At 45.7% G+C, this 17440-nt stretch overlaps 1 protein-coding gene across 1 annotated transcript; it reads left to right on the top strand.

Moving 5' to 3' along the window:
* Window positions 1-4671: 4671 nt before the first annotated feature.
* LOC109762152 (uncharacterized) lies at window positions 4672-10106 on the top strand. The gene is made up of 6 exons (XM_020320975.4): window positions 4672-5200; window positions 6468-6659; window positions 6743-6982; window positions 7859-8076; window positions 8705-8956; window positions 9360-10106. The coding sequence occupies exons 1-6, from the start codon at window positions 4780-4782 to the stop codon at window positions 9639-9641; spliced, it is 1605 nt and encodes a 534-aa protein (XP_020176564.1). The 5' UTR covers window positions 4672-4779; the 3' UTR covers window positions 9642-10106.
* Window positions 10107-17440: the final 7334 nt, after the last annotated feature.

The following is a 17440-nucleotide window of genomic DNA, read 5'->3' as shown; positions in this document are numbered from 1 at the left end:
GAGTTTATCAAAGCATATAGTTTTATACAGACTTGCGGTAAAGCCTGTATTTACAAGAAAGTGAGTGGGAGCACTACAGCATTTCTGATAAATATATGCGAATGACATATTGTTGATCAGAAATAATGTAGAATTTTCTGGAAAGCATAAAGGAGTATTTGAAAGGAGTTTTTCAAAGAAAGACCTCGGTGAAGCTGCTTACATATTGAGCATCAAGATCTATAGAGATAGATCAAGACGCTTGATAAGTTTTTTTTAATGAGTACATACCTTGACAAGATTTTGAAGTAGTTCAAAATGGAACAGTCAAAGAAAGAGTTCTTGCCTGTGTTACAAGGTGTAAAATTGAGTAAGACTCAAAGCCTGACCACAGCAGAAGATAGAAAGAGGATGAAAGTCATTCCCTATGCCTCAGCCACAGGTTCTATAAAGTATGCCATGCTGTGTATCAGATCTATTCTATACCCTACACTGAGTTTGACAAGGGAGTACAATAGTGATCAGATCACTGAATAGCGGTCAAAATTATCCTTAGCGGAATAAGGATATGTTTCTCGATTATGGAGGTGACAAAAGGTTCGTCGTAAAGGGTTACGTCGATGCAAGCTTTGACACTGATCCATATGACTCTAAGTCTCAATCTGGATACATATTCAAAGTGGGAGCAATTAGCTAAAGTAGCTCCGTGCAGAGCATTGTAGACATAGAAATTTGCAAAATACATACGGATCTGAATGTGACAGACCCGTTGACTAAGTTTCTCTCACAAGCAAAACATGATCACACCTTAGTACTCTTTGGGTGTTAATCACATAGCAATGTGAACTAGAATACTGAATCTAGTAAACCCTTTGGGTGTTGGTCACATGGCGATGTGAACTATGGGTGTTAACCACATAAAGATGTGAACTATTGATGTTAAATCACATGGCGATGTGAACTAGATTATTGACTCTAGTGCAAGTGGGAGACTGAAGGAAATATGCCCTAGAGGCAATAATAAATTTATTATTTATTTCCTTATTTCATGATAAATGTTTATTATTCATGCTAGAATTGTATTAACCGGAAACTTGATACATGTGTGAATATATAGACAAACATAGTGTCACTAGTATGCCTCTACTTAACTAGCTCGTTGATCAAAGATGGTTGAATTTCCTAGCCATAGACATGAGTTGTCATTTGATTAACGGGATCACATCATTAGGAGAATGATGTGATTGACTTGACCCATTCCGTTAGCTTAGCACTTGATCGTTTAGTATGTTGCTATTGCCTTCTTCATGACTTATACATGTTCCTATGACTATGAGATTATGCAACTCCCGAATACCGGAGGAACACTTTGTGTGCTAACAAACGTCACAACGTAACTGGGTGATTATAAAGGTGCTCTACAGGTGTCTCCGATGGTGTTTGTTGAGTTGGCATAGATCGAGATTAGGATTTGTCACTCCGATTGTCGGAGAGGTATCTCTGGGCCCTCTCGGTAATGCACATCACTATAAGCCTTGCAAGCAATGTGACTAATGAGTTAGTTGCGGGATGATGCATTACGGAACGAGTAAAGAGACTTGCCGGTAACGAGATTGAACTAGGTATTGAGATACCGACGATCGAACCTCGGGCAAGTAACATACCGATGACAAAGGGAACAACGTATGTTGTTATGCGGTTTGACCGATAAAGATCTTCGTAGAATATGTAGGAGCCAATATGAGCATCCAGGTTCCGCTATTGGTTATTGACCGGAGACGTGTCTCGGTCATGTCTACATAGTTCTCGAACCCATAGGGTCTGCACGCTTAAAGTTCTGTGACGATCAGTATTATGAGTTTATGTGATTTGATGTACCGAAGGTAGTTCGGAGTCCCGGATGAGATCGGGGACATGACGAGGAGTCTCGAAATGGTCAAGACGTAAAGATTGATATATTGGACGACTATATTCGGACATCGGAAAGGTTCCGAGTGATTCGGGTATTTTTCGGGCTAGCGGGGAGTTACGGGAATACGAGGAAGAAGTAATGGGCCTCATGGGCCAAGTGGTGGAAGAGAGGAGGCGCGGCCCCCCTAGCCCAAACCGAATTGGACTAGGGGGTCAGCCCCCCCTTCCTCCTTTTCCTCCCTCTCCTTCCTTCTCCCTCTCTTCCTTCCTTTCCTCCTCCTAGTAAGAGTAGGAAAGGGGAGTCCTACTCCTACTAGGAGGAGGACTCCTCCTCCTGGCGCGCCCTGCAAGGGCCGGCCGGCCTCCCCCCTTGCTCCTTTATATACGGGGGCACCTCTAGACACAACAATTGATCATTGAACTCTTAGCCGTGTGCGGTGCCCCCTCCACCATAATCCACCTCAGTAATATCGTAGCGGTGCTTAGGCGAAGCCCTGCGTCGGTAGCAACATCAACCGTCACCACGCCATCGTGCTGACGGAACTTTCCCTCGAAGCTCTGCTGGATCGAAGTTCGTGGGACGTCATCGAGCTGAACGTGTGCTGAACTCGGAGGTGCCGTGCGTTCGGTACTTGGATCGGTTGGATCGTGAAGACGTACGACTACATCAACCGCGTTGTCATAACGCTTCCGCTTTCGGTCTACGAGGGTACGTGGACAACACTCTCCCCTCTCGTTGCTATGCATCACCATGATCCTGTGTGTGCGTAGGAATTTTTTTGAAATTACTACATTCCCCAACAGTCTATATATACCTAGATATAACTTTTTTACTTCTAATATTCTTTGTACTGTCTAAACAATTGATGAATACATCAAAAGATTTCCGGCAAAAAAGATACAAAGGAGTGCCTTTTGTTTTTGCGGAAGCATTGAGTTTACATTTACAGCTAACTTTGTTTTTTTAACACTATAGCTATCTTTGTTGATCATTCGTGGTTAAAGTCTCAAAAGTACAACATAAAAGAATGCCACGTGGCCCGTACATCTAAATAAAAATAGTAACTGTCGGGTCACGAACAGTTTTTCTTCGCCCCACGTGCGACTCCAGGTGTATATCCACGTCTAGGGTTTCCATGCCTTTGTCGATCTGCCTCATCCCCTATGGCCTTAGAGTTTGTATTCTGCTCACGAAAGCGAGGTGGCGGCAGCTCCTTAAAGATAGAATAAAGTTCTTTCGCTTAGCTCCTATCCTGGCGGTACGTCTCGGGTCGATGGAGGGCGTGTGGAGATGGTTTTTTGGCGGATCTTACGTGATTGGACTTGTGTTTGTCTTCGGTAGGTCTACGTGGATTTGGTCTTCATTTCTCTGTGTTTGTGTGTCTACAGGTTTGATCTTTCCGAATTGTGCTTCTTTTCATCGACCATGGACATTGCTCTGGTGCGCTAGCCCAATTACTTCTCGGTTGTCTATTATAACAAGGTTTGCCCGACTCGGGTGAGGGATGGTGGTGCATCTTCGACTCGCTCCGGTGATTATAATCATCGCTAGGTGGGCTATGTACATGGATGCATCTTTTGGTTACTTCTGATGTTCTTTGTACTAGCATGATGTTTGATGATCAAATCATTTTTTCTGTAAAAAAATAATAACCGCCGAACAAAATGAATCCCCTCTACCTATCGTACTTCTTCCGTTTTTTTTTGCGAAAATATCATACCTATTATAAAGATTCATCGAAAGTACAAAACACCCCAAACATAATAAAGATTACATCAAGGTCCATGGACAACCGGATGGCCATTTTCGCCACCAGAACAAGCCGCCGACGCGCCGCTGTCGCCACTCCCATACCGGAGCCGGCCTGACCTTGACGATGACAGTCGGAAAGCCTTCGTGCACGTGCCCCTAAGGACCAGAGTTGGGTAGCCGCAATCATCGCCATTTGAATCCTTGAATCGATCTGAAGAATCTGACACCAAATCTCGCCGTTGCATACGCACAATGAGAAACCCTAACCTCGCCGCTCCGAGGAGCTGGCAGGAATCTAGACCGGAGCTCCGTCTAATCCATCCCGATGAACGAACTTGAGGAGGATCGGAGCCTGAAAGGCTGACTTGAAGAAAAAGCGCCGACATCCGTCCGAGCGCCGCCCTTGTGAGAATTAAAACTCTACCTATCTAAGCCGAGGCACTAGGAATACTCTCACTGTCATCGGCGAATCCACGGGCTCGTTGCCGGAGATCGAAGGGAAGAAGACTTTCCCTAGTCACCTTGCGAGAGGAGAAAGAAAAACTTGGCTATTGGGTCTAAGAACCCTCAGCAGAATCACGTGCCCCTCCGTTTTTATTTACTTCACATATTAGCTTTGACGTAAATCAGACTTTATAAAGTTTGACCAAATTATATTGAAAGATGATTCTAATGAATTGTTTTTGTATTGTGGATGTTAATAATGTTTTGTATAAAATTGGTCAAAATTTAAAAAGTTTGACTCAAGACAAATCTAATATACGAAGTAAATGAAAACGGACGTTAGCATGCATTTTGCGGTGCGAATGACGGGGTGCCCATACGCCATTCCGCGCCAATCGAACCGCTCATTAACATCGTTCGCCGTCGGATCCTCGCACCCTACGGCGCAGATCCGCGGACGCCCGCGGAGGCGAAAGCAACCCCAGAACAACCAACCAGGCAAACCAAACCACCCAAGCACGCCGGTGGGACCCAACCCACCAGCGCTGCTACTCCTACAGTTCCCAGTTTCGCCTCCATTTCAATTTCAACCCCGTCTCCCCTCCATTCACTCGCCACTCCTCGCTGCGCTGCGCAGTTACACCCACCAAACGCACACGAGGGGAGGCAGTGATCGGCGCCGTGGCGGCGAGATGGCGGCGGCGGCGACGATGACGTGGCACGAGGAGCTGGCCACGCTCGTCGGCGACACGGGCGTGCGCCTCCCTGCCGTGGCCGGGGGCGCGGCGCCGGCGCCCAATTCGGCGGCGGCGGTCGGGGGCGGCTGGTACGGGGAGGAGGAGGAGGGGAAGGTGGAGGAGGGATGGGCGCAGCAGGCGAGGGGCTTCGCCGAGTCCACGGCGGAGATGCTGCGGGAGCTGGGCCTCGGGGTGTGGGACGTCGCCGCGCAGAGCCTCGCCGGCGCCGAGGACAGCGAGCTCGCGCGGCGGCTGCGGCGGCCGGCGGCGGCCGCGGGCAAGCGCCTCAGCTTCATGAACGAGTACCTCCCCGAGGACCGCGACCCCGTCAGGTGCTGGGTCGTCGTTGCCGCCGTCGCATTCGTCGCGCTCCTCGGTAACCGCCGCTGATCTCTCATCCGCCGCTCTTCTCTACCTCGCGTGCACGTCTCTCTCTACCTCCGGCCGAGCGTGTAGCGCGTGCTGTGTCCTCGCGCATCATGATGTGCGCGTTATGCGCAGTATTTCCCCTGGTTTGAGGGGATGGATCTAACTGACTAGTAACTCTGGGGGTTCGAACTAGAGTGCTGTGCTGCTTTTTTTGGCGAGGGTTTGCTTCGGATTACAGAATCAGTCCCACTCGTTCTCTACCGGCTTTTGTTTTTCCGAATGTTGACGAGAAAAGGGTTCCAATGTGGGATCCATGCCTACTACCTAGTGTGCTTGGGCAAACATTTGTTGACGAGGTAAAAAGCAAAGCAGTACACCATGGGTGGGTGCTGCAACACTTGTGTGCCAAACAGTCTAGTCCTGAGTATAGGAGGACTTTGGGTTGGTCCTGTGCCAGTCTTCCTCTCCAATTCGTACCGGACAATTGTTAATGCTCTCTTAAATGATTAGTGAATGAGCTTCCGTTGTTTCTCTAAAAATTATAAATATACGGAAATGATAAATCCCGAACGTTCGGAGTTTAAGCGTGGCAACCCGAACGTTTTTCATGGCAACTTTAGCTCACGCGAGGTTGGCAAACATGGCAATTTTCTTTAAAAAAAACGAACTTGGACAAAGTTGCCGTGTTTTAACAACTAAAGCTGCCGCCTTGCGTCAACTAAAGTTGCCATGAAAAAACGTTTCGGGTGATATGATTAAAATCCGAACGTTCGGGATTTCTCGGGGTCCTAAATATGAAAGTCACCATGGTCTCTTTTAAAATTCTGTTACATTTGCCAAGTCAACCTAATGAATAATGTTACGGGCAGTCAATTGTTTTACTATTGTGTGAGCCTAGCTGCTTACTTCGGGTTCTATTGCTAATTCTAATGGGTTAATGTAGTGTCAGGTCTCGGTGCGAACATAAAGCTTTTTGCTTGTTAAGTGGCAGGTGTTGTTCAGTGTCTAAACGTTAGGTATTTTGTTCAATTTTCTAAATTCATGGTGATATCACCATTCTTGTTATCCTGTTAGGCAAGGAAAATAAAAAGAATAGCAGTATAGAGCATCTATCCACAGTGCCATTGCAAATGCTTATAGTCATTGCACAGTGACCGGAAGAAGTCTCTTGTATGAAGTGTTTCAGTCAACAGCGAAATTTTATGTGCATGTAGAATAAGAGCACACACTACTCCTAATTTGATTACTTCATTAGTGACACTATTTCTGTGCAGTGTTAGGTGTAGGAAGTAGCGATGATACCCCAGTGGAGCAACCGAAGAAACTTTACATAAGCCCCCCAAATGCTAAAAGATTCCAACTTCCTGATGGACGGCATCTGGCTTACGAAGAAAAAGGAATTTCAGCTGACAGGGCAAGATTTTCACTGGTTGCTCCCCATTCATTTCTTTCGTCAAGGCTAGCAGGTAAGAACAGCTGTTACATTGCTTCTGGGCTATCGTATTGCACCATGCTGCTGGTTTTATCCGTTTTGCTCCTTTCTATGCAGGAATCCCTGGAATCAGCTCATCCCTTCTAGAGGAATTTGGGGCACGACTTGTGACCTATGATCTTCCTGGTTTTGGTGAAAGTGATCCTCATCCAGGCCGAAATCTGAATTCTTCTGCATTAGACATGCTTCATTTGGCCGATGCCCTTGGGATTGTGGACAAGTTCTGGGTTGTAGGCTATTCTGGAGGTGGCATGCATGCTTGGAGTGCTCTGCGCTACATTCCTGACCGGGTGGCAGGTAGCCTACACCAGCTGCTATTCTATGTTCTTTTGCAGTGTTCTGTTCATAAGCCTTCTCTATTCCGTATATGTATCTCCCCTTACTTTGATAAATATGTCATGATGCTGATATCACCGTTAGTCAGTTCTATTTTTTGTGATTGTGCCTTCTGAGTGTCTGGTATCGACATCATACTTTCTTATGCTTGTTACTTAATGTTTGTTCTTACTGGCATGACTTGAGAAAAAGCAGTATTTCAGACGCTCTTAAGCAAATTACCATCCTTTTGATTTGATAAGAATGTAATGGTTACAGAATCAGATGACCAAACATCGTCTAATACTGTCTTTGAGATTTTTTTTAAAATTTTCATTCGTTAAGCAAAACAACAGGATATGCTTCTAATATAGAGCACCACATGCCTGTTCCTTCTTTGGGATTTTAGTTTTGTCAAGACATAGTAATGAGAGCACCACATGCCTGTTCCTTCTTTGGGATTTTAGTTTTGTCAAGACATATAATGACTATTTTTGAGGGCAGGCCTGGCGCAGTGGTGAAGTCCTCCCCACTTATGCCAAGAGGCCCTGGGTTCGAACCAGCCTCTCTGCATTGCACTTTGCAGGGGTAAGACTGGGTTCCTATAATCCCTCCCCAGACCCCACCCTATGTGGGAGCTTCTATGCACTGGGTCTGTCCTGTCCTTTATAGTAATGACTATTTTTACTTCCATGTTTATCACTATTCCATCTTAAGCTGTAAAATTATGTTCAGTCAAGATCATTTTTGGGTTATATTCTAACAACATACTAGATCCTACATATTTTTATTGAAGTATTTGTGATATTTTACGGTTACTATATAATTCTTGTCGGTGACACATTGCTGTAAATCCAGGTGCAGCAATGTTCGCCCCTATGGCAAATCCATATGACTCCAAGATGACCAAGGATGAGAAACGTAAAATATGGGACAGATGGTCAACTAAACGAAAACTAATGCACATTTTAGCTCGGAGGTTCCCATCACTATTACGCCTCTTCTATCACCGAAGCTTCCTTTCTGGAAAGCAAGGACAGCCTGAGAGTTGGTTATCATTGTCAACGGGAAAGAAGGTATGCTGTTATCAGTGTTTCATACAATCTGTTTTTTGGACAAAATGTTCTGTACAATCTTCAGGTGCAAATGCTATCTTGGTTTTCTTTTGTAAATATGGGAATTGGTACCATTATGTGCCATTATTTGCTGTACTATCCCCGCCCATTAGGCGAACCAGATGCAGGATTTGTAGTGGGGTATCTTGTAGACATGGAAGATCACATTTTATTGTAGTGGGATACCTCAGACAATGATACAAGAGTAGGCCATGTGTTGTAGTTAGGAAAAGAGAAACTTGTGATCTTTATAGGAAAATATAAAATCACATTTGAATAAAATTGCAACTCAACTCTCCTTATCTAACCAATGTAAGACCCTATAGATGCAGCATTTTTAGCTTTAGTTCTTGAGTGAATTAACGAATAATTACTGTTAGTGGCATCGGTTTGTCATGCCTGCACTGCAATGCCCTCTGAATCATGTTATTTTGTCCTTGTCATACCGTATGCAGCATCAGTTTCACAAAGGATAGCAACATTCTCACCATTGTTTTGCTGCATGGAAGTGCTAGTAACTGATTCATTTTCGAAGCTTGAGCATTCACCCTTTTTCATGCCAAATACTAATCCTTTATGCATTACTCAGGATAAAACTTTACTGGAAGCTCCTACATTCAACACATTCTGGGAAAAGGATGTTGCAGAGTCTGTGCGCCAGGGAGATGCGCAGCCATTTGTCGAGGAAGCTGTGCTGCAAGTATCTGATTGGGGTTTCAGCTTGTCAGATATTCAAATGCAGAAGAAAGAGGATCAGGGAGTATTTGAATTTATGAAGTCTCTGTTCAGTCAGGCTGAACGAGAGTGGGTGGGATTTCTGGGCCCAATCCACATTTGGCAGGTTTGCACTCTGTTTGCTAGAAATAATTGTTGGTTTTGAATTGAGTTGGCATATTCGTGCGCAGTTGTAGTTTATTCCAATCATATGGATATTTGAGCTTGATTTCTATTTGAATGAGAGTGACTTGTGGTTAGTACAAAAGAGAATGAAACACACTAGTTTTGTCATGTACACTGGTGCATGACAGAATTTGGAGTAGGAGGTCGGGTGAATCAAATGGTAGTATAATTGATAAATGTGCATTATTATACAGAAATCATCACTGCGTGTCATTGGACATAGTAAACCGCTATTTGTCCGGCGTATTGCTTGATGAGTGATATTCTCCTCAGGCTACATGTTTTGCATCCCAATTTGGCTGAGTTCTTCCTGAAGCACTAAACTCCGTTCAATCTTTTAACAGGGAATGGATGACCGGGTGGTGCCCCCGTCGGCGACCGAGTTTGCCAGGAGGATGGTTCCAGGAGCCACTGTCCACAAGCTTCTCGACGAAGGCCACTTCTCATACTTCTGTTTCTGCGACGAGTGCCACCGGCAGATATTCTCCACCCTGTTTGGCACCCCGCAGGGCCCTCTCAATCCGGCACCGGAATCCAGTGAAGTGGCCCCGGAACCGGCGGAAGAAACAAGCCCTGCATACGAAGAAGTTGCAGAGCAGGAGCAGGAAACATCAGGGCTGGCCTGACCATGTTCAGCCTCAGGATCATGAGTATAGATACAAGAGTACAACAAGACTGTTACTAGTAGGAACCTCAAAGAAAAGATAGGCTTTTCCTTCCTTGCCGCCAGTGGAGAAATGCTGACCGATTAGGCGGACTGAGTAGAGCGTCGAGTATAAAACGAAGCTCTGGGTCTGTGTCTGGGTGGGGGGCTGCACCGATTGTGCTGGTTCAGTATAATGTACAGGAAAAGTCTTGAAAGGTCTGCGCAAAAAATCACCTGCTTGGTGCGCCGCTAGCGTTCTCTCTCGATATTGACATTCGATTCGGTTGGCCTGTGACGACGCGACGCCCTTGCATGCCTATTCTGCGCATTTGCTTAGCATGCCGTGTAATGGGATGGTTGGTTGTATTGCTCTCTCAGCTATGCAGAAGTCTTTGCTGTGCCAGCCTTCCTGATTCTGGAAATATAGCACTTGCTTCATCTGTAATGTGTTGCCTTTTCCCATTTTCTGAAGTATGCCATAGGTTAATGATCTGGAAAACACTAGACATCACAATGAAAACATAACAAGACACAGAACGAGCAGTATTAGATTTACTTCGAAAACAATACCTGCCATCTTCTTCCTTCAATTGTACACCACACGTCGGTGCTTGAAAAAGCACTGCATTAAGTGAAAGACACACCTACCAGGCTTTGAGAACTATTGCCCACTCGCTGCTAGAAACGAAATCTAATAACCAATGAAGAAACGTTATTTGAGGCATCATCCCACGTAGTACAGCCTTGCAATCCTTCACCATAGAAAGGGACCAAGAGACATCGATGAAGAAATCGGTTCATGCCACTGAACAACTCGAAAGATGAAGTCACCAAGAGACATCTAACTGTTTCGCTTGATTGACACACCAATTGTCAAGATCTAGACTCCGACAGCGAGGCAGAAGCAACCCGAGCCCCAGCCCCAGCCCACCATTCCCTCCAGCCCAAAACCTCTTCCACCTTCACCCAGCCTGATGCGACATGCCTGAGATTCGTTCCGGTACCCGGATGACGACGCATGAGGCGACTCCGCTCGACCGCCGGTGGGCGGTTCACCTCGTCGCCGGCCTATCCACGCCGGCGCTGATGATCTTCAAGCGAGGCGTTCTGCTCCGGCGTGGTGATTCCCCTGTGCTGGCCCTCATCGACGACCGCGAGGTACGCGTCGACTCGATGCGGGTACACGGGAAGTTTCCGATCTGGGAGGGGACGCAGGTGCGTTTTCCTTGTCACGTTGTGTTGGTCGACAGGGTGCTGGGTTCCGAGGCGGAGGCGCAGCGCGACGTGCAGATCGAGGCGGAGGAGGAGAGGGAGCGTCGGGAATGGAGGAGGATTAAATCTGCGGCGCGGTGCGGTGCGGCCATTCCCTCCCCTCTCGACGAAATCTACTCCCCCTCTCTCCCACAAGCGAGCGCTCCGCGAGAGGAGAACCATGGAGCCCTGGAAGCTGAGGCTCGAGGCAAGGGCTCGGGTGATCGCAGACGGGGACGAATCGAAGCTGGCGAAGCTGATGGAGATCATCTCCAGGTTCTCGACGGAGAGAAATCTGAAGGAGGCGGCGGGGGTGGCCTATAGGAAGCTCACCGAGGCGGAGGACTGGCGCCTCACACCGACGGGCGAACCGGTGGGGGCGCTCAGGATGCTGCTGTGGGCGATGGAGGAGGCGGAATCAGACGACCCTATGCAAGCAATGAAGTGGGTGGCGTTCCGCTCGCGCCGCCGCGCTCCGGCGGGCCCGTCGGAGTACGTGGTTGGTGCGGTGATGGGTCTTCCTGCACCGGTGCCTGCGGTGGCCAGGGAGGTGAGGCCTGCTCCTGCGGTGGCGTTGAAGGCGCGGACAGATCTGGGAAGCGGCAAGGGCAAGGGAGGAACGAAGCCTGGTACGAAGAAGAAGATACCGAAGATGCCGCTGACCCTGAGGAGGCCGCCGCGCTTCCCCCGCCGCTCCCCACGTCTGCTCAGTCTCGCTCGCTCCCAGGGTCGGGGGTAGGGATCTCACCGACAGGCAGTCGCTTCTGCCTGCTCGCTGGTGAGGATTCCGACGAGGAGACTGGGCTCTCGTTGGAATCTCAAGGTACAATCTCCCCCAATTCCAAATATCTTATTGAACCTACATCGATAGGGCATTACAGAAGAATGAAAAACAAAAAAAGCGGGTGATAGCTGCAAAAAATAGGGGGGAATTTGATGATAATTATGGTGATGACCCTGTATGTGAGAAAGGGGATGAGATGGTAATTACACCGAACCAAGTTTTGCTTGGTAGAAAAATCGTAGATAAGATGAATAAAATGAAATATGCCCAAATTCCATATTTCTGGTCTAATGAGGTAAATTTTATTGATGAAATGGAAATTGAGGTAGGTGTGGGATGCTTTGGGGGGGAAAGTTCTGTTATGAGGGAAGGAATCGATGAAGGAGAGAATAGGGGGCAAAAATGGAAATGGGGGGAGACGTCTTTTGCAAATACGCTTTCCAAAAGCTTCAACAATATAAATAACGAGCCTCTCTCCCTGTGGGGAGGAGAGTGTGATCCCCTTGAGGATTTAGGGTTTCCCCCCTCCCGCCGCCACCAGAAAAAGAGGAAGTAGACAGGATGAACAGGGGCTTTGGAGGAAATCGTGGGGGGGGGGGGGAGGAAGATTTAATCGAGGAGGAAGAGAGGGGTGAAGGAAATATGCCCTAGAGGCAATAATAAAGTTATTATTTATTTCCTTATTTCATGATAAATGTTTATTATTCATGCTAGAATTGTATTAACCGGAAACTTAGTACATGTGTGAATACATAGACAAAACAAAGTGTCCCTAGCATGCCTCTACTTGACTAGCTCGTTTATCAAAGATGGTTATGTTTCCTAACCATAGACGTGTGTTGTCATTTGATGAACGGGATCACATCATTAGGAGAATGATGTGATGGACAAGACCCATTCGTTAGCTTAGCATTATGATCGTTACAATTTCATTGCTACTGCTTTCTTCATGACTTATACATGTTTCTCAGACTATGAGATTATGCAACTCCTGAATACCGGAGGAACACCTTGTGTGCTATCAAAAGTCATAACGTAACTGGGTGATTATAAAGATGCTCTACAGGTGTCTCTGATGGTATTTGTTGAGTTGGCATAGATCGAGATAAGGATTTGTCACTCCGTGTATCAGAGAGGTATCTCTGGGCCCTCTCGGTAATGCACATCACTATAAGCCTTGCAAGAATTTTGACTAATGAGTTAGTTGCGGGATGATGCATTACGGAAGAAGTAAAGAGACTTGCCGGTAACGAGATTGAACTAGGTATTGAGATACCGACGATCGAATCTCGGGCAAGTAACATACCGATGACAAAGGGAACAACGTATGTTGTTATGCGGTTTGACCGATAAAGATCTTCGTAGAATATGTAGGAACCAATATGAGCATCCAGGTTCCGCTATTGGTTATTGACCGGAGATGAGTCTCGGTCAGGTCTACATAGTTCTCAGACCCGTAGGGTCTGCATGCTTAACGTTCTGCGACGATTTGTATTATGAGTTATGTGATTTGATGACCGAAGTTTGTTCGGAGTCCCGGATGAGATCGAGGACATGACGAGGAGTCTCGAAATGGTCGAGACGTAAAGATCGATATATTGGAAGGCTATATTCGGACATCGGAAAGGTTCCGAGTGATTCGGGTATTTTTTGGAGTACCGGAGAGTTACGGGAATTCGTATTGGGCCTTAATGGGCCATACGGGAAAGGAGAGAAAGGCCTCAAGGGTGGCCGCGCCCCTTCCCCATGGACTGGTCCGAATTGGACTAGGGAAAGGGGGCGCCCCCTTCCTTCCTTCTCCTTCTCCCTTCCCTTTTTCCTATTCCATGTGGGAGATGGAATCCTACTAGGACTAGGGAGTCCTAGTAGGACTCCACACTTTGGGCGCGCCCTATGAGGGCCGGCCTCCTCCTCCCTCCATCCTTTATATACGTGGCCAAGGGGCACCCCATAGACACACAAGTTGATAATTGATCTCTTAGCCGTGTGTGGTGCCCCCCTCCACCATAATACACCTCGGTCATATTGTTGTAGTGCTTAGGCGAAGCCTTGCGCCGGTAGATTCATCATCACCGTCATCACGCCGTCGTGCTGATGAAGCTCTCCCTCGACACTCTGCTGGATCGTGAGTTCGTGGGACGTCACCGAGCCGAACGTGTGCAGATCGCGGAGGTGCCGTACTTTCGGTACTAGGATCGGTCGATCGTGAAGACGTACGACTACATCAACCGCGTTGTCATAATGCTTCTGCTTACGGTCTACGAGGGTACGTGGACAACACTCTCCCCTCTCGTTGCTATGCATCACCATGATCTTGCGTGTGCGTAGGAATTTTTTTGAAATTACTACGTTCCCCAACAATGGCATCCGAGCCAGGTCTATGCATAGATGTTATATGCACGAGTAGAACACAAATGAGTTGTGGGCGATAATAGTCATACTGCTTACCAGCATGTCGTACTTTGATTCGATGGTATTGTTGGATGAAGCGGCCCAGACCGAGATTACGCGTACGCTTACGCGAGACTGGTTCTACCGACGTGCTTCGCACACAGGTGGCTGGCGGGTGTCAGTTTCTCCAACTTTAGTTGAATCGAGTGTGACTACGCCCGGTCCTTGTTGAAGGTTAAAACAGCACATACTTAACGAAAAATCGTTGTGGTTTTGATGCGTAGGTAAGAACGGTTCTTGCTCAGCCTGTAGCAGCCACGTAAAACTTGCAAGAACAAAGTAGAGGACGTCTAACTTGTTTTTGCAGGGCATGTTGTGATGTGATATGGTCAAGACATGATGCTAGATTTTATTGTATGAAATGATCATGTTTTGTAACACAGTTATCGGCAACTGGCAGGAGCCATATGGTTGTCGCTTTATTGTATGAAATGCAATTGCCATGTAATTGCTTTACTTTATCACTAAGCGCTAGCGATAGTCGTAGAAGCAATAGTTGGCAAGACAATAACGATGCTACGATGGAGATAAAGGTGTCGCGCCGGTGACGATGGTGATCATGACGGTGCTTTGGAGATGAAGATCAAAGGAACAAGATGATGATGGCCATATCATATCACTTATATTGATTGCATGTGATGTTTATCCTTTATGCATCTTATTTTGCTTAGTTCGACGGTAGCATTATAAGATGATCTCTCACTAAATTTCAAGGTGTAAGTGTTCTCCTTGAGTATGCACCGTTGCGACAGTTCGTCGTGCCGAGACACCATGTGATGATCGGGTGTGATAAGCTCTACGTTCAAATACAACGGGTGCAAGCCAGTTTTGCACACGCAGAATACTCGGGTTAAACTTGACGAGCCTAGCATATGCAGATATGGCCTCGGAACACTAAGATCGAAAGATCGAACGTGAATCATATAGTAGATATGATCAACATAGTGATGTTCACCATTGAAAACTACTCCATCTCACGTGATGATCGGACATGGTTTAGTTGATATGGATCACGTGATCATTTAGATGACTCGAGGGATGTCTATCTAAGTGGGAGTTCTTAAGTAATATGATTAATTGAACTTTAATTTATCATGAACTTAGTCCTCATAGTATTTGCATATCTATGTTGTAGATCAATAGCTCGCATTTAGCTCCCCTGTTTTATTTTTGATATGTTCCTAGAGAAAACTAAGTTGAAAGATGTTAGTAGCAATGATGCGGATTGGATCCGTGATCTGAGGATTATCCTCATTGCTGCACAGAAGAATTATGTCCTTGATGCACTGCTAGGTGACAGACCGATTGCAGGAGCAGATGCAGACGTTATGAACGTTTGGCAAGCTCGATATGATGACTACTTGATAGTTTAGTGCACCATGCTTTACGGCTTAGAATCGAGGCTTCAAAGATGTTTTGAATGCCACAGAGCATATGAGATGTTCTAAGAGTTGAATTTAGTATTTCAGACTCATGCCCATGTCAAAAGGTATGAGACCTTTGACAAGTACTTTGCCTACAAGATGGAGGAGAATAGCTCAGCTAGTGAGCATGTGCTCGGAATGTCTGAGTACGACAATCACTTGAATCAAGTGGGAGTTAATCTTCCAGATAAGATAGTGATTGACAGAGTTCTCTAGTCACTATCACCAAGTTACTAGAAATTCGTGATGAACTATAATATGCAAGGGATAACAGAAACGATTCCCAAGCTCTTCGTGATGCTGAAATCGACAAAGGTAGAAATCAAGAAAAGCATCAAGTGTTGATGGTTGACAAGACTACTAGTTTCAAGAAAAGGGCAAAGGGAAGAAGGGGAACTTCAAGAAGAACGGCAAGCAAGTTGCTGCTAAAGTGAAGAAGCCCAAGTCTAGACCTAAGCCTGAGACTAAGTGCTTCTACTGCAAAGGGACTGGTCACTGGAAGCAGAACTGCCCCAAGTATTTGGCGGATAAGAAGGATGGCAAAGTGAACAAATGTATATTTGATATACATGTTATTGATGTGTACTTTACTAGTGTTTATAGCAACCCCTCGGTATTTGATACTAGTTCAGTTGCTAAGAGTAGTAACTCGAAACAAGAGTTGCAAAATAAACAGAGACTAAGATCACTATCGCACACACCCTTTACCTTCGGGATTAGTGTTGAACCTAAAATAAATGTTATTTGGTGTTTGCGTTGAGCATGAATATGATTAGATCATGTTTATAGCAATACGGTTATTCATTTAAGTCAAAGAATAATTGTTGTTCTGTTTACATGAATAAAACCTTCTATGGTCATACACTCAAAATAAACGGTTTATTGAATCTTGATCGTGTTGATACACATATTCATAATATTGATGCCAAAAGATGCAAAGTTGATAATGATAGTGCAACATATTTATGGCACTGCCGTTTAGGTCATATTGGTGTAAAGCGCATGAAGAAACTCCATGCTGATGGGCTTTTGGAATCACTTGATTATGAATCACTTGATGCTTGCGAATCATGCCTCATGGGCAAGATGACTAAGACTCCGTTCTCCGGAACAATGGAGCGAGCCACTGACTTGTTGGAAATAATACATACCGATGTATGCGGTCCAATAGGTGTTGAGGCTCACGATGGGTATCATTGTTTTCTGACCTTCACAGATGATTTGAGCAGATATGTGTATATCTACTTGATGAAGAACAAGTCTGAAACACTTGAAAAGTTTAAAGATTTTCAGAGTGAAGTAGAGAATCATCGTAACAAGAAAATAAAGTTTCTACGATCTGATCGCAGAGGCAAATATTTGAGTTACGAGTTTGGCCTTCAATTAAAACAACGTGGAATAGTTTCACAAACTCATGCCACCTGGAACACCACAGCATAATGGTGTGTCCGAACGTCATAACCGTACTTTATCGGATATAGTGCAATCTATGATGTCTCTTACCAATTTAGCACTATCGTTTTGGGGTTATGCATTAGAGACAGCTACATTCACGTTAAAAAGGGTACCGTCTAAATCCGTTGAGACGACACTGTATGAACTATGGTTTGGCAAGAAACCTAAGCTGTCGTTTCTTAAAAGTTTGAGGTTGCAATGCTTATGTGAAAAAGTTTCAACCTGATAAGCTCAAACCCAAATCGAGAAGTGCGTCTTCATAGGATACCCAAAAGAAAATGTTGGGTACACCTTCTATCACAGATCCGAAGGCAAGATCTTTGTTGCTAAGAATGGATCCTTTTTAGGGAAGGAGTTTCTCTCGAAAGAAGTGAGTGGGAGGAAAGTAGAACTTGATGAGGTAATTGTACCTGC

This window comes from Aegilops tauschii, chromosome 4 (assembly GCF_002575655.3).
Source record: "Aegilops tauschii subsp. strangulata cultivar AL8/78 chromosome 4, Aet v6.0, whole genome shotgun sequence".
NCBI lineage: Eukaryota > Viridiplantae > Streptophyta > Magnoliopsida > Poales > Poaceae > Aegilops > Aegilops tauschii.
Note: the sequence above shows the minus strand (reverse complement) of the source record. Positions and strands in the feature narration are given on the sequence as shown.

Coding starts and splice junctions, on each gene's coding strand:
- LOC109762152 (XM_020320975.4), top strand. CDS start 4,780: ATGGCGGCGGCGGCGACGATGACGTGGCACGAGGAGCTGGCCACGCTC. Junction 6,660..6,742: donor TCTTTCGTCAAGGCTAGCAG/GTAAGAACAGCT, acceptor CTTTCTATGCAG/GAATCCCTGGAATCAGCTCA. Junction 6,983..7,858: donor CATTCCTGACCGGGTGGCAG/GTAGCCTACACC, acceptor CTGTAAATCCAG/GTGCAGCAATGTTCGCCCCT.